Source organism: Blennius ocellaris (genome assembly GCF_963422515.1).
Source record: "Blennius ocellaris genome assembly, chromosome: 6".
In the NCBI taxonomy this organism is placed as follows: Eukaryota; Metazoa; Chordata; class Actinopteri; order Blenniiformes; family Blenniidae; genus Blennius; species Blennius ocellaris.
Genome location: NC_137655.1, coordinates 9613330 through 9637096, shown reverse-complemented (window position 1 = coordinate 9637096; position 23767 = coordinate 9613330). Strand labels below are relative to the sequence as shown.

At 40.3% G+C, this 23767-nt stretch overlaps 1 protein-coding gene across 1 annotated transcript; it reads right to left on the bottom strand.

Moving 5' to 3' along the window:
* Positions 1 to 4630: 4630 nt before the first annotated feature.
* Positions 4631 to 16488, bottom strand: LOC308131573 (ras-related protein Ral-B). The gene is made up of 5 exons (XM_080498349.1): positions 16354 to 16488; positions 7342 to 7521; positions 6810 to 7018; positions 5748 to 5925; positions 4631 to 4977 (listed from the first exon to the last, which is right to left on the bottom strand). Exons 2-5 carry the CDS (start codon positions 7453 to 7455, stop codon positions 4855 to 4857), a joined length of 624 nt encoding a protein of 207 aa, XP_080354475.1. The 5' UTR covers positions 7456 to 7521; positions 16354 to 16488; the 3' UTR covers positions 4631 to 4854.
* Positions 16489 to 23767: the final 7279 nt, after the last annotated feature.

Here is a 23767-nt window from a genome sequence, read left to right as displayed (position 1 = left end):
TCACTGTGAATTCAATACTTTGAAGCAACTCCGTTTGATACTGTCCAGCATGAACCACCCGACAGTTTTTTAACAGCCTGATGCACGCATGCAATCACAGCAGTACGTTTTATGATCAATAAAATTTAAAAAAAAAAACCCGCAATGGAGAGCAGTACTCTGAGAGTAAGCCTGAAACACGGTTAGAAGTCTCGACCAAAACAACCACAACTATTGCCTTGATTTCACATCAGTATATAAAATAAAAGGTTTTGTTTACTGTTCTGCTTTATCCGGTCACAAAAAAGGCTGTGTCTGTGTACAATGTACACATTAATTATGGCAATAGATTAAGTGCTTTCACTGATATACAACCGAAGATTATTCATCTGGAAGGAAATGATTTCCATGATTTTAACTCAAATAAACTTTGTAGTTGTAATAAGTTGCATGTTTTATTTGTTTGTTACTTTTGGGACTACTTTGAGTTTTGGTATTACAATTTCATTTTGTTTCAATTACTCCCTTCTTTTAAAGTCATTACTTTTCATATAGAAAAAAATGTGCAATGGACTTATATAAATACACAGGTTTAATCAGAATTGACATCAAATTAATCCAATTGAGTTTCAATTCTGCAGAAGTAGTATATATATATATATATATATATATATATATATATATATATATATATATATATATATATATATAGTAGCTATAATTAAATTACATTATAATCTTTATTATCCAGTATTATGGGGGGCAATTTTACCTTTAGCTGAGTGGCGTTTGTCAAAATCACAAAGCAACATCTGAAGAGGAATTGATAGTTTTCATTCAATTTAATCCAGAAGTCTGGTGAACAAGTAAGAAAGGTGGCAGCTGGTTCCCTCAGCCTGCGGTTGAATCGATGAGATTCTACATGGACATGTGCAGACTGTGCCAGGCAGCGCAGTGACGAGACTGAGTCAGACACACTAGAATGTTAAACCAACTTCAAGGTGAACAGATGGCATGGTCCATTAATGGTGCCTGAAATTCTATTACCAGATTCCTCCGGGCATGAACACGGGGAAATATATTGTATCATTCAAAAGAACAGGTAAGAAAGATTTATCAAATGGTTTGATGTCGACCCCAGCTCATAATTTCAAACTCTGGATACTTTATTTGGAGGAAGGCTGCTTTTGATTCATAAAACGCCTGTATGTCCTAATGCTTTAATGATAATTACTACATTTTAATCATGAACGGGATATTAAAGAACAATCAATAGACACATACATACTTATAAACTAATTCACACTCCTACATTAACTACTATGGATTGAAGCGCGTTGATTCATTCAGTCAAACAGCAGCCACCGCTGAATCAAATCCAAAGGCCTATTGTGGGAACAAAGCCGCGACCAGATGATCAGCTCCACGGAAACGCAAGACTGCCATCCTTTGGTGAAACGGTGAACGGGGCTTCTCCTCCCTGAGACGCAGCAGGCAGACAGCAGGATGTGGCACAGTCGCTAAAACAGGAGTTATTCTCTCTCCGTTGCATTTATCTTGCGGGTCGAGCACAATTCCACCGAGTCTGTTTCTCTTTCTGTATAATGAAGGACTGTGATGGTGCTTTATCACTTGAACATCTTCATCCCCAACATTAGCTCAGATATAATGAGGGTTACTCAGAGGACGGGGGCCTTCTCTACAGAATGATAAAAGACTCGAGAGTGCGCCGGTGACACTGCATCGGTCATTAGCCCGGCTCACTTTGCCCTTTCATGTATTTCTAAATAAGTGCCTTCCTGTGGGTTTAACGGACCACCTAATCTGCCTACTTAGAGGTGCAGGCAGAAGAGTGGGGATCCAGAAAGGTGAGTGTCAGGCAGGTAAATGTGCTTATCACAGCTGTGACATGTTCAGCTCCTCTGGTGGAAATGCTGCCACAGGCTTTCAAAACCTGGGGGGGGTTTCAAGTGGTGATATAAATTACAGAGGATTAGTGTGTTTGTGTGAGCTATGCAGGAAATGTAGAACAGTGGTTTGCACGCAAGTGAACCAGTGTTTCCTCTGCACACATGCTCTTTCAAGCAAGAAAAGCCCAGATTTTGAGGATTCACCAGGCGTCAGAGCCACCTGATCAATACTTGTAAATATACAATTCCCTTTAAAACACCAGAGTTAACGGTCTTATCTCTGATGCTATAAAGATGTACAGCCCGGAGCACAAACAGCCAATTGATTTGAGGATGAGAGGGATATTTGAGTGATGACACCAAAAGGTGACTTGATGCTAAAATTGTAGCAGAAAAGATGAACTCTACATTCTCGGAGTATTAAAGAAATACCACAGGAAATCAGCAATCCCTGCAGGAATATTCCCGCAAATTGTAAAATAAAGCAGAATAAGGTCACTATGAACTCACTTCTGAGCTCCAGAGACAAATCATCCGTCCTGGAAAACTGCAGGATCTTGTTCAGGAAATGTTGACTCCCTTTCTTTTTCTGAATATTGAAGGGAGGCATTTCTGTGAAAAACAGGGTGTAGTTTTGTATTGTTGTTCTTGACTACAGAGGACATGAAGTCTTACTGCAAGTCTGCAGTATTAAGGGAGGCGTTCCCTCCCTTGTATCCTTCACACGAGAACTATTTTCAAAGTGATATATGGTCAGTCTGCCCAGTTATGTAGTCAACCCCATTTTCACACTGTGAAATGAGTTTCACTGACCTGGCCAACCCCAGGGGGTGCGGGCGACAAGAGCCCACGACTGGTTCATCTGGAGGATGGTGTTACACAATCCCCACCATGTAAGATAAGGCTGTAAGGTTAATATAAATGGTGGTAGTACATCACTGTCAAATTCAAGAAAAACAGGCCGTTGGCACTCTTCTGGATGGCAGAGGAACAATCAATAAGTGAGCTACTGCTGGGTTATTTGACTAAACTGGGGCATAAAATGCCCCAAAGGAACCGCAAGATGACAACCGTAACATTTTACTCCAGCGGTTAATGCCAATGTAACTGTAGTGAAGGTACAGCAGGCGGGGGGCACAGTTCCTCCATCTGCCAGTAGAGGGCAGTGAGAAGCATTAAGCCATTTACTTGAACACGACACAAAAAGAATTGTTGGTGCAGAATTCTCAACAAATGTAAACAGTATCCACGTTTGAGGCTCGAAGAGACGATTTCCACAAAAAAAAAAAAAAAATGAAGCATTTATTCATCTGCACTCTTGTTGCAGAGGGATGTAAGATTAGTGCATCACTTGAAAAAACAACTGTCAAGACATTCTATTAAAAGCAGTTGTTCCCAACAAATATTTTCTTGAAGCCAACATAGAATGTGCTTCCAAACTAAAGCAGTAGGTAAGATACCAGAAAGTGCTTCCTTGACAAATTTAATTTTGCCTCAGAGCAGAAAATCTTTTTCCATTTCACGCCCCCAAGAGTATCCCAGACCCCAGACTGGGAATCACTGATTTGAAGGACACAGGAAGGTTGTAGAGTTCCCCCGATAAATGTACAGAAACTATTCATTTGCGTATATACCAAACATCATTTATTATTTTGATGTGATTTTGTTGGCACGGACTCCTCCAGCACGACTCCAGCCCAGTGTGAAACCCTGCTTCTTTAGGTATTGGCGACGTGGTGCACGTTACTCTAAAGGCCGAGGAATGAAGAGAACATCAAAGTGAGAAGTGGTGGGGCTGCTGATTAGAATGCAGACGTAGCGTGGCCTCCCGGATTGTCAACACCTGTCTCGCAGCACAGGGCCAAACTTCAAACGGTCGTGTGCGGCGGGCGTGACTGCACAGTGAGAGGGATGGAAAAAGAGCCCGCTTACGCAAACATGGCGGAGCGCAGTTAAGACCACCAAGTCGTCTCTCTTCCCTCAATTTTTTTCCCACCCCGACAACAAAAACACGAGCAAACATTAAACTTTGTGATTTTTTCTTTTTTTAAACAGCCTCACGCAAAAAATATCTACAGGAAGCTCGGTGAGCTTACAGTAAATAAAACATGGACAAGTGAGACTTCATTTTGAAGCTTCCCTCCTGCAAGACTGCCAAGCATTTTAGCATTGATTTGTGGTAATCGTGTCAGGGCTGCTAAATCTGACAATCGCTTTCAAACGCCCCTGTTTGGCAGCGGATGTATGGATTTAATGTGGCGAGAGTATCTGAAGTCCTTGGATAAACTGAAAGAGAAAAATAATAAAAGCTGCCTCGGGGGAGTTTAAAAATTACATTTTATACATCCACTCAGAACACACACTTGCAGCAGCAGATACACAAGTTTGGACAGATCAATGCAGGAGGCCAACAAGCTCATTGGACAAGAAGGTAAGAGTCTATTAATGTTTAGAAAAAGGACAGACAGCAGCATTTAGAGTTCCTTGTAAATTGATCACGAGACTTAAAAAAAAAAAATAATTCAATTTTCCGACATGAAACGCAGGTTAAGATTACGAGAAGTTACAGAAAGTTAAGGGCACTGTTTATGTCACTCCACCAAAGTCGAAGGCAGTATGATCGCTGAGTTAAACAGTGAAAAATGTCTGGAGCAACAGAGTTAGTGTCAGTGGCAGTTTGGTCATTGGCCAACTGTGAGCCTTCGAGCACTGCAGTCCCCGTCACAGTCAGGACAGTGGTCATCGTCCAATACATCAGAAAGTCACATTCCATTCATTAAAAAAAAAAAAAAAAAAAAATGGCACAAACGGGCGGAGATTGTTCTAGACCCAAACCCATAACAAGAGAATAAAACAAACAAACAACAAAACAAACTATGATGTTCATTTAAATGACAATGGCAAAGACCTTTTCCTTTGTTCTCCAGCGTTACGGTTGGATTGGTGCTTGTTCGGGTCCGTGAGTTCAAAGTAAACAGCATCTCTCTTTGAAACTCTTCTTGTTCTTCTTGTTCTTCCCTTTCCCGTTTTTGTCTTTATTTTCAGACATTTTCTTGCCTCGCACTTCACGCATAAGGTCAAAGAATACCTGGGAAGAGATCAAGTGATCACTTTTACTTATATTTGACAGCATACAGATTGTGTGTAGTAGCAATAACCTACAAGGCTGAAAAGAAAAAATATATATATATTTTTCATTTTCCGGTGTATAGCAGATATGAGGCTTTTTTCTGTTTTCATCATCATATGTACTTAAATGAACATTTCTACAACAAACAACATCACTTGCCCGTCGTTCTTCCTGTATTTAACAGTTTGATGGTTTTGGTCGTTACAACTTTCTCCCGATTCCACATTTTCTCAACAATGACAATACGTTCACTTTCTCCTTACACGTCAAGTTCTCCAAGAAGATTGTTCTGCGTCAACTGGGTTTTAATAATCGGAAGTTATTTTCTTGCAAATATATTTTTATATTTTGACCTGGAACGGAGTCTTCTTCCAAAATCGGACACATTTTTCTGACTGGGATGGATCTTAAAAGTTTGCAGCAAGAATCAAGAGTGGTGTCATTAGTCAAAAGCTTCCTGCATCTCATCACCTCACTGTGGAGTTATAAAATGAGAAAGAAGCCAACTTCGACAGCTTAAATCTACAGAGGAACTGTGGCAAATTCACAAAGCTGCTCGGGGGCACGCCAACCTGCCAAGTGCCTTTAAAAGCTGCGCGCACTAGTATAACTAGGAGAACTGGCGCTTCAAGGCACTGGATGGTCACGGTACGATATTAGCAAAAGGTTCACGTTACCTTTAGCGCCTCAAACTTTCACGAGATTTAAAAGTGTGCGGGCGGTCCCACCTTGTCTACGTTGGCCCTGGTTTTGGCCGATGTCTCCACGTACTGGACGCCCCACTCCTCGGACTTCCCGCGGGCCTCGTCCACAGACACCTGCCGGCGCTCCTCCAGGTCCGACTTGTTCCCGACGACAAGGAGGGGGATTTTGTCCTCTTCTGCCTTCACCCGCAAAATCTGCTCCCTGGGAGGGCAACACAAGTTGCGGATGCATTAGCCATTCCAGGACTGGAACAAGTAAAGGCTATTTGTAACCTATTATTAGTCACCATTTCATGAGAATTTAGCCTGAAATACACAATTATTTTCATTTCAAATACTTTAAGAATTTCCTGCATTGAATTTGCGACAGGATGAGAAGGTGAGAGGAGAAGTCGGAAATGATTCTTCAGCTGTGTGAACAACAACTACTCAGTTTCCCCTCATGTTTGGGATGGTTTGAAGTCTATTCAAGCTTTTTCTGATCTACAGAACTTTCTTCGACAAATATAACATTACAGGAACTATAATTCTAAACTGCATTGGAGGGTTATTGCTAAAGGTAGTAGTAGAAACCCTGAACACAACTTGGACAATTCTACAATCACAAAAATCTACATATACTCAAGCGTCCTAAAAATTCATAAAAAGGTTAAGAAATGTGAATTCCTCTTTATCTTAAGCATCTTTGTTCCATTAGGTCTTAAATAAAAGTATCTGCGTCCTCATAAACTGTTTACAACAGTGTAAGTGGATGCCTCAAAAAAGCAAAGTGCCTTTTGTTTTGTTTTTTTTACTGTGTCCTGGAACTAGTTTTTGCCTTTCAGGCAAGCTACTATTTGAGGTAAGACGATTTGTCAACCTTGTAGTCAAGAAGCTGGAGGAGATTCTTATTCTTGATTTGTCAGTTTATCTGTAGGCTGCTCAAACGACTGAACAAACTCTATGCTTTTCTCACTGCGTCATTGACAGATTTTTTCCGGCCTTTTTTTTTTTTTTTTTTACATTTTCCCTTTTGTTCCACCACACAAGTTCTTTAACACACACTGTGCTGATATGTCCACAAAATGTGTGTTTATGCCGAAGTACCTGAACTCTGCTGTGGCAGTGAAAGATTCATGCTCCGTGATGGAGAAAACCAGCAGGAAGCCCTCCCCGCTGCGAAAATAGTTGTCCCTGATGGCAGCGTAGTCCTCCTGGCCGGCCGTGTCCAGGATGTCGATCTGCACCTCCTCCCCATCCAGGACCACCTTCTTCCTGTAGCTGTCTGCTTTGGTGGGCTCGTAGTCTTCCACAAACTAACCGTGAAAACAGGGAGAAACAAAAAAAAAAAAAAAAAAAAAAAGGTTATGCAGAGACTGCAAATTAAAAAAAAAAGTCAAAATCAGACACATGACTAAATATACTGCTTGGGACCCAAGCCAAAGATAAACAATAAACTTCATCCATGTCAAAGAAAGTAACACTAATTGACATTTGAGTTGCTTTATTGCACTTGTGTGGCATCTGAGCCACTTTTGTAACTTTTGCACTGAAGTATTAATGCCTTAAAGATTATTGAACATGATTACTACAAGTGGACAGGAACTTTAAGGTCCTTTAAAGGAGCGCATCGACTCACCTCGTCGTACATGAACTGCAGAGTGAGAGCCGACTTCCCCACACCGCCACTTCCCACCATGATCACCTTGTGCAGGGCCAGAGAGCTCTGGTTTTTACTTTTACTGGCAGCCATCGCTGGATAGTCCTTCACGTCTCTCTCACGCACGCACACAGGTGTGCCCGCACACACTGACACAACCTGTGAATGACAAGAGTGCAGGAGAGTTGGTGCCCGCAATAAATACCTTCTTTACGTGGCAAACAGAAGCACGTGAGTGTGCGTGAGTGCACGGCCAAGTGCACAGGCAGATGGCAGTTGTTACTTAACAGCTTTCGGTGTGACAGTAACTCGACGAGCCAAGGCTCTAGGCTTTGCTCCAGCAAATCCTCAATCTTAACCCTCACCATTTCCATTAAAGTGCCAAATTGCCTACTCATGAATCCTAGAACTTTATAAAGTTCGCCATCAAAAGGTCATTGAGACTGATCAGAAGTAATGAAGCCATCATTCTCCGGCGCAGGGCGGCATTTACAAATGCAGTAAAATTGGGTATCATGTGCTCAACTCGTTAAAAAGAAAGGAGACAAGACTGGCCATCTATCTGCTCCATAATGGCCCTGCCCTGGCGATTTGAAGGCTCTAAGTCAATTGCTTTTGCCTGACTGCAGTGTCTGTCAGATCAAACTTCTAACAGAGAGCAAACTGACTTGACTGTAAATGCTGGTCAGCCCATGTCTCACCCATGAATTTGGGCACGGTTTTGGACTATGAGTCAAACAAATGTGCATGTTCAGTTAAATGCACATCATTAATCAGAGCTTATTATACCAAATAAACTGAAAGACTAATCTGTTTACATCCCTGATGATGGAAGGCAACTTCTCTATTTGATTAGGTGGAATTATGCAGGAAATGTCTGTCATCAACCGAAGAGCAGGAAAATATCTGCTTACGAAGGAAACAGAGTCCTAATTCAATTTAGAAACTGTATTGTTATCAAGGGCAGCACAATAGATCCAAACAACTCCTAGCTCACCATGTTTGCATAGCAGTATTATCCCCTTAAGCAAAAACTTTGAAGGAATATAATGAAAGTGCTCACAGGTAGGTTTGCTGATGATATTACCATCACAAAAACTGGGGCAACTGTAGTGTCAACATTACCTTCAGCTTTCGCCTTAAAAATCTAATCAATTTATCTCAAAGTGAACATTTTCTGTACATAAATTAAAGCATTTCCTGCAAAGCATCAGTGAGATACTGTGTTAATGAGGATGGGGTAGCCAGACGAGTGGACAGCGCCAAAAGTGCATAGCTTAAAGCTATAAAAACGTTTCCAGTGATTCACAATGATTTCTGCAATTAGGCACTAAAAGTAGAGTAACAGATCCTTCAGGCTGCACTGGTGCCAGCTGCTTTTCCAATCATCGTTTGACTTTCAGGCATTATCTATTACTGTGTATGTCCAAGCGCCACCTTCAGCAAACATACCTTCCATACTACTACCATCTTTATACACTCACAGTTATGCCATTTGATAGTCAATATCAGACAAGTGAGACTTGTAACTTGGTAAAGTGAAGAGCTCCCTTGTCAAATTAGTCAGTAAAGTTTAAACATCATTGAATCCGACCTCTTCTTTCCCTTCTCTGCAACACCCTCGACTCTCTGTGTAGATAAAGATTCCTCTTTCCTCTTGGGATGCGACAGTAATGGGAGCACCGAGTTGATTCATGGCATTATTCATGACCTGCTCCTCCCCAACAGTAAACATTTGATTTCATCTTGTGCATTGCTATAAGCAAGCAGCGAGAGTTCAAGAGACAAGGCGGAGGAGGATAAAACACACATACTTTTTTGTTTTTTTTAAATGCACTGGTGTGAAAATGGAAAGGAAACCTTTGCAACATTTGATAGTACACAAGATGCCTTACCGCTACATTTCTTTGCCATGTTCAAAAGCAGAAAACATGATCTGCCACACAGTGCAGGTTATTTCACTGTTGGCTATAAGGATGACAGCTGACACTGATGATAGTATTTGGCCCGATACTGTGCTTGTGTACGCGTGCTTATAAAAGTACTTTGATACAACCACACCAAATGCCACTTTACAGCAGCTTGACATCAACCTCTCAGGAGAGAAGGTAAAAAGTGAAGGAGCAGCAATGTCTGAGATATTTTCAAATAAATGACAGCAACAACAGCAGAGCTCTAGGCCATTGCAAGTCAGTGTTTGAAAGCTGCAAAAGTTCTATTAAAGTGTGCCATGATGGATGCTGGACTCCACGAAGCCCAACGTGTGTTGCTCACACCTTCATGTTTGGCGCTAATGAGGGCCTTTTGCCTCCGAGCGTGGTCAATTCAGACGGAAAATAGTGGGAAAGCCAATAACGAGAGTCTAAACGGGATGTACTGACCCACTGGAATAACACTTTCTACATGCTCCAGTTTCTCACACAGCAATCCAACTGCTCACTGATGGACCCTTTTGGATCAGACCCTGTCTGTTCTGGCTCCACCTGAAGAACTGATGAGGGAATCAAAACAACGTAGACTTCCTTAACTACAGTTGTCAGGAAACAGTTCTCCAATGTGGAGAAAAGAAGAAATTGCAATGACATTCTATCCAAAGTTACCAAGTGTGTGCCTAACAATAATGTGACCGTCAAGTGCACGTGCTGTTGTCTGAAAATGTGAACCAACAAAAACATAACTAATTTACTATAAATTCTACCAAAGTAGCTAACTGACATTGATTGTGATAGTTACGAGCCAAAAACAAGTAGTGATGCCAAGTAAATGGGATTTCAGTCCAGCTTTGTTAAAATCAAAATAATGACAACCTGTGTCATAAAAACTGGTTCAAGAAATAAGATAAGATAAGCCTTTATTGATCTCACAATGGAGAAATTTGCAAGGCAAAGGTCTATTATGAAATATGTGGTTAAAAATACATGGTATTTGTTGCTATGCTTTACAATGAGGTTGCATTTCGCTGAAGAGTGACAATGCTCGGTTGGAAACAAACAGTAAATGTTTCTGCACGAAAAAGTACTTGTATCAGTGCTTGGTATTGGCAGGTACATGAAGTACCCATAGTTTGTCTATTAAAGAGTAGTTTGTGTGTCCATACAGCTGTTAAAGCCGAGGATGTGGCATCATGGTTCCACTCTCTCTGACCAGGAAGTAAAGCCTGACCTGTGCTCTTCCTGCCTTTGTTGTAACCCAGCCAGTGAAAGGGCTCGGAGAAAGGCTACTCACACACACACACATTATAACACACACTTTCCAACATAACCTATGTGACAGTCAGCATTTGTGCACTGGTGTCACCGTTTGAATTATTAATTTGTAACCCACAACCTTCAAGAGCACACAACATGAACTTCAAAGTTATAACTATAGAAATTTCAAGACACCGTTTTAAAACAATTTCCTACAACATGTGCAAACTTTCTCAAGAAGTTCACATAATCAGGGAGGGATCCACCAGCTGCAGTACAACCCAAGTAGCATCCTGGGTAAAAATAAAGGGCACTGGCAAACTGAAGTCAGATTAATATTTAGGCCTGACCCAGATATAGACCTGGAAGTCTGGATCTTTTTAGGGGATGTGGGGTTATGGAGAAGGTGGGGGGTTTACAGACTGACACTCTGGTTGCTCGGCTACTGAAATATAGATGACACAAGTGCAGCGTGGGCTTCAGGAATTCATTAAGATTCCCTTTGGAGTTTGGCCCAGTGTTCACTCTTTGCTCATCTTACCACTTTGGCAGTGATGCACAGTGATTCACCGAGACGCATAGATATCTAAAAACACAAAGTTTACTGGGTTCTGTAGCATGGTGATATTTTCATTTTTGAAGGTTCCAAGGGACAGTAGATTGAAGATAATGGGCAAACAGTTTATGAAAACTGCTAACAAATGAACACTAAGGGTACATCCACACAATGAGAAAAACAATTTTTTTTCTCCCCAGCTTTCTCCAAAAAACCTCCGTCCACGCCTCACTATGAACACAGCTCAACACAAGCCTTCAGGCCATGTAGTACACATGCCAGGCCTTTAGGGGTGCTGTGACTTCCCTAACACCAAAAACGCAGAAGACGACAAAGCACATAGAACTTTAGAAGTCGATTCTTGCTCATAAATCTCGACACTTCTTCATGTGGATGATGGGCCAAAAACAGCATGTTAACCAGTTTCATGGTGTGGACGGCCCCTTAACTGCTTAGTGGTCAGCATTATTTCTTTGTCACAACATAACAGTGGCCTTTAATTCAAATCAAATTCCTCTCACGTTTCTATGTGTGAGAAATGCAGTATAGTAAATTAAGTTGAAGGTATTGTTGAATTCCAATGCACAATGTGGTGAATGATTCCAGTATGTACATCAGAGCTCAACCGATATGGATTTTTTTAGGGGGGCTGATGCCAATTCCAATATTCTAAAAAATTCTGATAACTGATTTGGCCAATTACATTTGTCAATGCTTGGGTGATGCATTAACATCATTGATTATGTAAATCTGTTAATTAGTCATGGCGTGCGTCAATCACATCAAAGATGGTCCGGTCAATGTGGCAGCAGCAATAAAAGCATGGACGGAGAACAAGCCACTAAAAAAAAACCCCCAAAAAAAAAACATCCCCACTTTTCTCTTAGTCTGTAAACTGTTGTAGTTACTTTCCTTGCCAGTTAAGTTTTTAAGTCTCCAAGTGACAATATTGGGAGATGGTACTTTGCTTTCTAAAACTGTCCCCAACTCTACACCTACTGCCAGATCTTTCCACTACTTTCTACTTTTGGACGGAAAACACACATAATTTCAACCTCGCAACACCTATAGGTGTGCTTATTTAAGCCAGGTTATCCCAACTTTATGTTGGCAACATATCAGACAACTGTGAATGAAACAACGAGGTACATCATGGGAAACACTTCACTACATTTCACTAACTCGTCGACCTATCGCTGAGGTAATGCACTTGGTTTAGTAAATGCATCTTCTGCTTTTCACTTCACTCTGTTGCAAGGTGCCTGTGGAATGTGACATGAAAGGAGGCAGAGCGTCTTCCGTTGGATACGTCGCACAAGGACATATTCACTCGATGTTATTTGTAAAAATAAATTGTGTAAACCTCGGCATCAATAAGCCAACATCAATAAGCCAATAACTGATTTTCTCTAATGGCTATCATTGACCGGTTAACTGATCAGGCCCTCATGCACATTTATTTGTAGCCAATTTTAATAACCTTGAAATGCTAGCAACTCCAATAAAATTCTGACTTTATAAGTACTTAAAGCTATTTATTTATTTCATTCAAATAAAAAAAAAAAAACTTCCAATCCGACACAGTCTGAATGAAAAGGATCAGAGGGGTAGATCAGTCTTATGATATCTGCCACTTTGTTACCTTACATCAGTCTATTATATTTGTTAATGTGGACTCTTGGTGGTTAGAGAAGTGAAGCGCTCCTTTTATGCGTATGACTGAACTCTCTTTCACATTTGCAGAAGTTGAATGTAACTGATAAAGCGGAATAAAGTGCATTCCTTTGTATGTAAATTCAAGAAATTTGAGCTTTGCAGAATGCCCGAGGATGTTCCTCTCACTATCATTCCTGAAATCCCAGGGGTGAAGGGCTTTCCTCTCTACAGCTGATGAGAAAAGCAGGGGTTTTCTGGCATGCGAACAACCCGCGACATTCCAAGAATCTGGGAAGGTGATTCGCTGCTTCTCCCATCATCATCCTCATTGGTCAAATGAGTCCAGAAACGTACCATGAGATAGTACGTTTCAGTAAAAATACTCTAAATGGACTTGTTGTATTTTGGGACGAAGAAAATATGTTGAATATTTCCCACAACCGCCTTTTTTTTCTTTTTTTTTTTACTCTGACGTCATTCTTGTTGCATCTAATAAACACATCCTCCCTTCTGCTTCAAGTAATGCCAAACTCTTCCTTATGGAACAATGGTAAATCAAAACACTTGGCAAAGTCTAGGAGATTTCTTTCATTCCCACATTTAAACTATTTTTCAAGTCCAAAAACACAAGACAGGGAACACTGCCCTGGGATTGTGGACGGCTAACTATTTAACTCACTGTAATTACTGCTGACTGTGACCAAAACAATGCAACCAAGGTGAGTCACTTCAGTCATGAGGGAGAGTTAGCGAAGATCTCATGAGACACACAATGACTGTGATTCAAATGCTAAGGTTCGTTTTTTTATTACAGGGCAACCAACAATATTTAACTTAATCGGAAACTGCTGCAGGGGAATTGTAAAAATGTGCTTACTTATTAAGACACAGCAGGTAGAGATTAGGGAATGATCCAGTCAACTTTACAAGAGAGCAAACAGCAGAGATGGAGATATTCTCAAAAAGCACCCTGCAAAGCATACTAACGACCCGCAGGGCCAGAGGAGTGTACAGAGGAGCCTTTGACCAAACTGGGCAGCAGAGACCTAAATCCTCCTGGTGTTATAATGCTTCCAACTTCAACAGCACTATGTGGGCTAGCGTTTTCTCACATACATGTTTTAAACCCATCTCTGTGGCAATTACCACAAGGTGAAAAGTTGAAAAGGTAAAAAGTTGAAAAACAACCCCAGGCATGACATAGCTTCATCCTGGAACATACATCAGACCCTTCCCAGCCTCCTTGCAGCCCATCCTGATCATCTTATCTAAACATGTGTCCCCCTCCATCACCCAGGAATTCCTCCACATTGATTCAGGGTGGAAAGAAATGAGTTCACATCTCAGCATTAAATTTACTCCCACAGATCTATTTACTCCTGCTGAGTAACTCCCAGCTGCCCACTACTTATCACCAACCTTGGATGTTTTTTTCCCCCCCCCATTAGCCTGACGAGAAACAACAGGCTCAGTTGCAGACCACCTACGCAATGCCAGCGCCCTGTGTGCCATCATGGTGTAACGTTAGAGGAATTGGAGACAATGTCAAAACCACATCTCGATGTGTAAATTTCACAGCTTTTGGAGCTTTTTCAAAAGACGAAATGTCAGCCCCTGTTTCTCATGCTGTAATTGAACAAGCCTATTACTTGAATATATGCAGCAGTGAGCTGTGACTGTTCTTTTTCTAAAGCAATATATTTAAATTTGACACAACCCTCTCACTGTATGTTGGTGAATTGATAGCCTTGTCTAGAGGAGAAGAGGGAGCATTCACTGTGCAGGTGTGTGAAGACGTGTGGGCCAGGAGAGAAACGAAGTGGCTGAGGGAAGGAGTGCGAGACAAAGGATCTCTCCCAGTCTGCAGTCTAGCTATAAAAACCGTATACATCTTCTGCCGAACTAATACAGTTATAGTTAGTGATTCTCATAGATAATTATTTGACCTCCATTGCTACAGGTGTTAGCTACACTCAAATACCACAAAACTACTTTTAATCATAATGAGTGGAGTCCTCAAAACACTATTGGAATTTTCACTTGGTATTTGAGAAAGTACTATTTAAACTGTCCATAAAAAGGGTGAATCAACACATTGTTCTACAAATACATATTTGCATAACTTGTTCCTCTTCTTTATAAAGGGTTTACCATGCTTATAACTGGCCAGTTAAACACACTGGTCACATTGTCGGCCAATATGTCTACTTCCCTCAGCACTGCTAATGTCACAGATGAATGGTTTTGTGATGGGTTATCAAACACGAGAAACCCAGGTTAGTCTGGGAAATTGTTAGAAAATGTGAACGCTACAGGATCCCTGTGACAACCGGTTACCTGAACTGCTGCTTTACATTCGGCTCAATGAAGTGGATGATTCAGTCTTTTGACACAGAACAAAAATGTAGCACTTCTTCCTTTTGTCTGCCAAAGGTACATCAGAAATCATTTAAATGTAATGTCAGTTCAGTTTGATCCACACTCTTTGATTCCCCACCTCTAAACTAAACAGAGCAGTGTTTCTCTGACTCACCAACCACAGCCCAGTCTCAAACCTTTCCTTTAAGTAAAAACCGTCACTCAGCATTTTCTGAATTAGGCAGTTGCATCATAACATGAGACCATGTCGTTGGTAAAAACACATCAGCCAATCAAAGACCCAAAACAAACAACACCTTTGGAAAATAACCCAGGGGCCTTGCTGTAGTCCTATGAGGCAACCAAAAAAAAAAATCCCTGATTTCAGTTTCCCCTGTATTTGTTGCCATTGTGCTGAGATCAGCACAATCGCCAGTTGAAACATGTCATTTCAGGAGTGGTCATACAACAAATAATACACATTTAATATGTTCAATCGACCCATCATCTTATAGACACATGAATCTGGATGATTGCATATATTTGCCATGTTCCTTGGTCAAAAAATAATGTTGATGTGATAACTAAGCTGGACCAAGTGTGTGTTGATTTGCACTCATGTAAACAAACAGCAACTCCCTCCACAACAAAACCTGAAACAAAAACATAGAAAAGTTGACTTTTTCTTGGATGAAATAGTCACAGAGAAAACAATAGCGTCAGGGTGTCACACAGAAACAGCTGAAACAGATTGATGTTTATTACACAAATGGAGGTTTTTGCTGAATTTAGCTGAAGGAAACATGAGCCGTTTTGTGTGTGCCACCCCCTGAGAGAGAAAAAACTTTCTGGTTCTCGCACTAAAGAGGATTTAAAACCCGCTTCAGGAGATTTAAAACATGATGGTTAAAATCGCCGGGGTTGTACGAGTGGAGTCTGTGAGGTGACTGAAACTCTGCTCACACGCATAACCTCAACAGCACATAAACATGGACTTTGCTTATCATTACCGCAACGTGACAACACAACTGTTATTACAGAGATAAAACGCGAATCTTGGCTCAGGATATTGAATAATAGAGATGAAAATGAATGACGGGAGGACGCCTAGTTACTGCTAATGTCCACATGAGTCAGGCTAACCATCATCGCTCGGAGGGTCGCCTCCTCCATGTTTTCCTCCCCGGACTGAAAACTCTCTAACCCCTCGACAGGAAAGTTGTGAAGGCTTACCAAAGCAGGATTTCGTCTTTCTGCCCTTGGTTGATGCTATCTCGCTGCCTGCATGAACAGTGCGGACAGAGGCATTGGCTCTCCAGATTACAACCCGCTCCTGCAACAAAAGCCCCACCTTTCAGGATGTCCGCGTGACATGTGACAGGAAGTGACGTATCGTCATCTCCACGCACCAGTTTTTTTTTTTTTTAAGTTTTATTAGTTTATGTTTTACTTAACACTATCACTTCACAAAGGCGTTTTGGTAATACACAGGTGCTTACAGTGAAGTGAAGTGCAGTTAATCAAAATGTAAATACATCTATTCGAAAAGGTAGTTCTTGAACAATTATATGGAACACACCAGGTTTTGATTAATTCAATTCAATTCAAACTTTATTTATATAGCACCAAGTATAACACAATCATTTCTTGGTGCTTTTTACAGAGAGAAACCCAACAGATTATTATAACAAATATTAAATATTTTACTACAATCTATTAATCATTAAAACACACACACACACACACACACACACACACACACACACACACACACACACACACACACACACACACACACACACAATAAGCAAAGTCTATTGAAATATATCTCAATTTGGAACATTAAAAAAAGACAATTACACAATATGCTAGTAGTACTAATAATAATTGAAAAAATAAAACTCTAAATAAATGGAAAATAATATTGTAATTAATGATCAGCACAAAAAATCATAGCAACAGTAATTATAGTCATAATCATCATCATCATCATCATCATCATCTACCCAAATAGCATGACTAAATTCACAGTCAAAGAATAATGCTCAGTTGTTTCACTGACTTTGTCACAGAAATAACCACTGTAGTAATCAAAATAAAATCTACAGCTAATCTATTCAGCAGAAAGATATGTCATTATGTGTTTTTCAGGGAATTTCCTTTGTGTTTGGGCCCACAGGAAACTTGAAAAATTTAAATCTTACTGACAAATGACTGGCAAAATATGACTATGTCGTGTATTTGAAACTATTCCATCCACACTGGACATCACCTGTTTCCTCTTAGTTCGAGGCTGGAGAGAGATAAAAGACACCCATACAATATAAAATAGCCAATGTTGAAATTCACAAAACATCACAGAATTGTCTGCATAAGGACGAGTTGTAATATCTATCCTCAAAATATAAAATTGCCACAAAATACAACTTGTATCATGTTCATAAAACTTAATTACCTGGTACTGAACTTTGAACTTTAGGTAAACATTAACATGAGCAAATTTCATTGAAGCAGCGCCTTTAGCACTGCTTTTACTGAGGATAACTTTCATGGCTGCAAAGATGAGTTCAGCAACAAGAGGAAAGGCTTAGTTTTAAGTTACAGAAAGACAATATTGAGAATTAATGACGATGCAAAAAAGTTAGTTGACTTTTTTTAATGAACAAAACTGAAACATATGGAAACATATAAAATCTAACTTGCATAAAATACAACTCAGAATGAATCCTTCAAAAATGATACTGCACTTGGCGTGAGTAAAACTCATTTAGTCTACTGTGTGTAACAGCCCATGTAGTTGGTTGTAGTGAAGTAAGAGGGCTCTATGGCTCTGAATAGGATGACAGGAAGTAAACGGCTGGATGGAAACAGTCCAAGTGGGGCTTTTGTTAGTTATATTCATGGAGTTGGGTAACAACATGTCACTTTGCTCTCTCAGCAGATTTTATCACAGGTACATAGACCATTGGCAGTAAATATGAAAAACAATATAAAGGCCTGCTGCACCCCAACTGTATTCTTGGCTCACTTTATTTTATCTCCAGATGGAGAAAAACACATTTACCCTCAGCATATTTTGAGTCTCAGCAGCACTATTGCATATGACCAGCTTTTATTGTTGTGCTCTCCTTTAAACATTCACAGACACAAAATAAAGCAAAATCTTGATTGAATGCACACGCTAATGAGTTACACCTCCACCCTGCATAAATATAACATCGTCTACTTACTTCTCCATAAATACACAGCCTATAGTAGCATCCATGTTGTTTACCTTGCTGATTTTTTCTGTTGTTCTTTCCTTTCAAGTGCAATTTGTTTAGCTCAGGAATGTGCAATATTAATTACTGTGAGAGCCACACATTTTTATCCTCATGGTCAGATGACAGAGAAGTTCTGCCAGTGGGATATAGAAAAAACCCTGAGGAGTAAATAATTGTAGAATAGTAAGCATGCATATGGTATCTTTTATCTTAAAATGCCTCTTGTAATTGCTTTTACAGAGTAAATGCATTTTGGTATCGAGTTTTATCATTAAAAGGGTTGTCCTCTCTGATCACTTGTCATGCTCATGTTTTATATTGAATCTGTTTCAAATCACCCCACAGGCTGCAAAGAATGGGTGCAGGGACGCCTGCGGCCAGTAGATTTCCAGTTGATCATCACCCATTCAAATTATTTGCTCAGCTGAAAAGTGAGGCGTGGCATACTGCATATGTCTACCAAATTTCTTGGACATACGTGAAATGTGTTCAACGTGTTGCTCGTGGTCGATGTTCCAAATATGAAAACAATGTAAGAGGCGCTATGGTTCCATTTGGCCACACACTTGTGAAAAAAAATAACCATGAATAATATAAAAGTCTTATGTTAGAAAACTAAAAAGATGAGGCCATAAGTAAATGCAATGCAATAGTTAAAGTTATGTTAGCTAGAAAATGAATAGTTGCTTGAGTGTAAGGCAAAAGCAAACTGCCATAAATGTTAAAAGTCTCTTCTGAAAGTTCAGTGAACAGAAATCAGACCGTTTAAGAGGTTCATAACACAACATATGTTACGTTTCCATGAGTGCACCTCATATGTGCTGTCTTGTCAGATGAGGATTTTACCGAAAAATATTAACTTCGATCATTTTGAGGTTTCATGACTGATTAAAATGGTTATGATCAACAAGATGCAAGACAACACAATAAAAAAGTGCTGTTTCAGTCATAAAGTGATGAGTTCACTCATGTGCTTCTTTCTCTGTTGAGGAGGTGCAGTTCACTGTGTCAAACCCAGGGCAGATCCACTTGTTGCTGAACTGTTTGTATCCCTCAGCATCAATCAGTTTACTGCCTATACAGAAACAGACAAACAACGCCAAACCCGAATCAATAAAATAAAGAGCATCTCCACTGTAACATACGGTATGACACACTGCACACAAAGTATCATATTGTCTGATATTTACCATCCATCAGGTTCTGCAGGCTGCAGAAGTTTGTGCTGTTATCTGCAGGATCCTTGGAGAACTCAGACACTGCTTCCCCCTGTAGAGCACATGACACACAGGAGTAAAACACTCAATCGAGCAATACATGTTATTTGAGGGGTTTTTGTTTTGCATAATCAATTCACATTTGTGTTGTAAAGTTGTACTTACGGTCACTTTACAAACAGTGGACTGCTCCAGAAGAAACTGAAGGTCGTTCATTTTCTTTGTTGCCGGAGACGTGTGCGTGGCTTTGATCAGGTAAGGACCGGATGATACGAGCTGGAAACATATTTTACCATCAGGTCTGACAGAAAGTCTGGACACCACATAACTCAGAGCTGCTGAGGAGCCACACTGTGGTGTCGTGGTTAGTGGCGCGTTGATGGTCTCTGTGTGTGTGTGCGTGTGTGTGTGTGTTTGTGCGTGTGTAATTGATGACTGTAAAACTGCTCGTGTGATTGTCGTATCAGCTACTCTTCATCAAAAGAAGCTGTAATATGAAAGTTAAAAGAATATATAATTTGAAAGACTCATAGAGTCAAGGTGCATTTACTCGTGTAAAAATGTATCTTATTTATGATTATTTTTGTGTGTGGTGTAAGTAGAAAAGGGCATTTTCTGACCTCATATGAGCATCTCTCCCCTGCGTCCAGACAGCTTTGCTTGATCTGCCAGGCATTGATCTGGTACACCAGCTTTTCATAGACATCACTGCATGAAATGCCAAACAGCCTGCGAGAAAGTAGGTTTTCTCATTAACAATTGCGTTGCAAAATCAACAGTCATTCCTTCAAAATATACTTATTATATTATTGGAAAACACTATCCTTGAATCTGCTCATTCTCATGACTAATGTGAATCTTCTGAGTCTCCCACATCAAAACTAACAGGCAAGAGAAAAGCTCTAACATGCATCGAACCCCTTTGAGACACCATGTCATCCCTTTCCAGTCACATGCTGCCATGTCTGGTCTGGAAACAACAGATGAACCTCAATCAAAAAAGGTTGAACATTTAGGAGCAAGTCCATTTTGTAACCAGATTAATTCAAGAAAATGGTTCATTAATAACTCAGAATTGTCAACTAAATCATGGACGAATAATCCAGAAAGTTCAGTATTACCATTTGATTTTGCACTGTGCTGTGCTGTCTGCCAGAGAAATGGTGAGTGAGGCCCCCAGGATGATAGCCGATGCTAAAAAGAGGAATCTCAGGTCCATCCTGAAGGCAGGTATTAGTGTAGGTCCCCGTCGAGGTGGAAGTTAAGCGTCTGGATGTCGTCTGAATGTCTGCGGGATCTGTCCCGAGGGCTTTAAAGAGCAGTGCATGGTGTCATGTGGAAAACTGGAAATTGAGCCACATTGATTAAACACGGACCACAGCATGGAAAGAGAAGTCGTAACAGGAGCGTAACACAAAATACACAGACGGTTATTTTACAATTAGACACAGCTGGAAGGAATTCGTGGTCACCTAAATGAGATATCATTACTGTTGTTTGACTATGGGAGGAAATCAAAGTGCTCAGAGGAAACCAACATACACAAAGGGTGAACATGCAAGCTTAAATCCTAACGATTTAGTTTATACTCTCAAACGCACTGATTTGACCACATTTGGATAGAACCTTGTGTTTTATAGTAGTTTTAAACTTAACTCATAAAAGTTCTTGAATTAGATTTTTAACATTAATATTGACCGCTTAGTGAGGAGTAAACAATAATCGTGACTGGTAATTGAGAAGCTTGCCATCTACAGAAACTATTAAAATATGCAAGAGAAACAGCAGGCGAGGTAATACTTCAGCGGAACAGATGAGCACATCTTGTCTCTTTATTTGCATGCTATATATATAGAAGAACATGTAACTTAGTTTCCATGCTTTGCATGTGAGTCAGTTACTGAGAATAATCTGCAGCAGTACGGAGGCCTTGACATTGAGTTGAGGGCTTGAGGCATTAGTTTCTGTTAATATGACACATATGAAGTAAAATTCATTTTGTGCACAACAGTTACCTGATTCAAAACTGGAGTAAAAGTTGTTTCATTGGGCTAATGAGCCAACTGAATAGTTGCCTGAAGGATTGCCATACTTGCACATCAAATCAGGGATCATACATGTGCAAAAACTATTAAAATCATATTTAAGTGATTCAATTGTGGTTTTAAAGTGCACTTCTCACTGTTTGCTGAATTCAGCCTTGGCAGGACTGGTGATGGTTTCAGAGACTATGAAAGAGGAGTGAAATCCATTGTTGTGGTATCAGTAGACAAAAAGGGAAAGTATAATGCGAAAATACACCAAATGTAAGTTTAATACATGGAGTCACTCAGGAGCACATGGCAAACTCAACTGTATGTGGGCTACATAAAGAGATGACGTTTACACCAGCATCAAAATGGCTGCGCAACATTTTTTACTCCACCCTCATAAAATTGCTTATGATATGTTGTATTTTTCTCTACCCAAAAATATTTCATAAATATACAGGGCGAACTTATTCTGTCTTAAAAACTAAAGGACTTGAAGTTTAATCACAAACCTTTTTTTTTTTTTTAAGTTGAACATAGAAAGCCTGTGGATAGAGGATTCTGTGGTAAAATAAAATAACCTGTCAATAACCAAAGACACAAATTCAGAGATTTGACAGGAAGATGCTACTAAAGCAGTATCAATCCAAAAAGAAGAGAGTACAAACTGAGGGTGAGTTATTGGTAGCCCATGTTTGGTATCAAAATCTGTATGTTTTTTTCCAGATGGTTCTCCTCCCTGAAAACTATCACTGCAAACCCTCAATGGTCATTTGACTAAGCCTCCAAATGGCAGGATGCTATATTTACCAGAGTGCAATGGCTGCAGAGTTTCAGAATGTTTGAAGAAACAGAGCTTCCTCTGCAGCAAACTGCATCCAGTGGTGAGGAAGACAACTTTCTGTGAATGGGTCGTGAAGAGAGTGACTATTGCACTGCGGGAAAATTGCTCCCGGGTCAGACTATAGCGACTGTGTGCTGGTGTGTATGCACAGAGAAGACATTGTTTGACCAGAACAAATCAGTTCTCCTGATGTCGAGAGTCTTGGAAATGGGGAGTCTTGATTGAGGATGGTTCAGGGCTCCCACACAGTGTGTTATTGACAGCTTCCACTTACTTCTAATAATACCACAAGCTTACCACACTATTTCAAGCTGAATTGCTGACACTCCATACTTCAAGGAGTGGTTGATGGAAAGGCGAGCGGGTGATTTGAATGGGTTTGCTGGACTGCCATGGAGTTTGCATAATGCCGGTGCTATGAGACTGTCATCACCTGGGAGTTAGCCAGCAGGGGATTGCCAGCTATTATGTCCTTGAAAAGTCTGCCCTAAGGACTGGCTCCTAAAACCATTAAATGACACTGGACGGCTGACGGCAGACCACTATGTTCAGCCAAAATTCAGTCAAGCACAGGTGGTCATCAAAAATGCTTTGGCCAGAGGGAAGTTATGGTGCCCTTGTCTTCTGAAAGCTGCACACTGTGCTCTGTATAATTCATTTAAAATCTGTGCGGTAGGGCTATATGAGAGATGCTGTGATACAATATTTGACAGAGAATGGTTAAAAAAATATTGTCTCCCTAACCCTAACCCTATTCATTTTCAAAAGAATCGTCCATTTGCATATATGTGTCTTGTTAATAAGTGACATTTGTGAAGATCACAAAGATTTAGAGATACCATAAATCATGGTTTATGTTAAAACAAGGTAAATTCTATTAAACACTAATCCAATTATTAGCACAAAAAAAATTCCAGTATATAACACTTGGTACAATGCACAGTGGGTTCTACTCTGGCATGTTTGAGAATAGTTGGTTCTGTGATGGTACTATTGATGGATATCGGTTGGCACAGTGACTGCAGACTCAGCACAGACAGGAAGTGACTCTGACCTCCTCTGTGTACTTGTACACCTTCAACATTTAACTTCTGCTCCTTTTTCTTCCCCACAGAGGAGAAACAAATCAAAAGTTGACCTTGACTGGTTCAGATGAAGCCCAGAACACACAGGAATTCGCAGACTGGTACACACAAGTACATCTGGCAGTCTGATCCGAGATTAAAAGTCAAGGCAGCCAGGTTCTGCAGAGGGGAAGGAAATCCTCAGTTTGTGCAGATGGAAAGGCCACGT

What these genes read in the sequence shown, in the direction of transcription:
- LOC308131573 (XM_080498349.1), bottom strand. Translation starts at nt 7,455, where the DNA reads ATGGCTGCCAGTAAAAGTAAAAACCAGAGCTCTCTGGCCCTGCACAAG. An exon ending in TGCAGTTCATGTACGACGAG is followed by an intron (nt 7,019 to 7,341) that starts GTGAGTCGATGC and finishes TTTCACGGTTAG; the next exon opens with TTTGTGGAAGACTACGAGCC. An exon ending in ACTGCCACAGCAGAGTTCAG is followed by an intron (nt 5,926 to 6,809) that starts GTACTTCGGCAT and finishes TTGCCCTCCCAG; the next exon opens with GGAGCAGATTTTGCGGGTGA.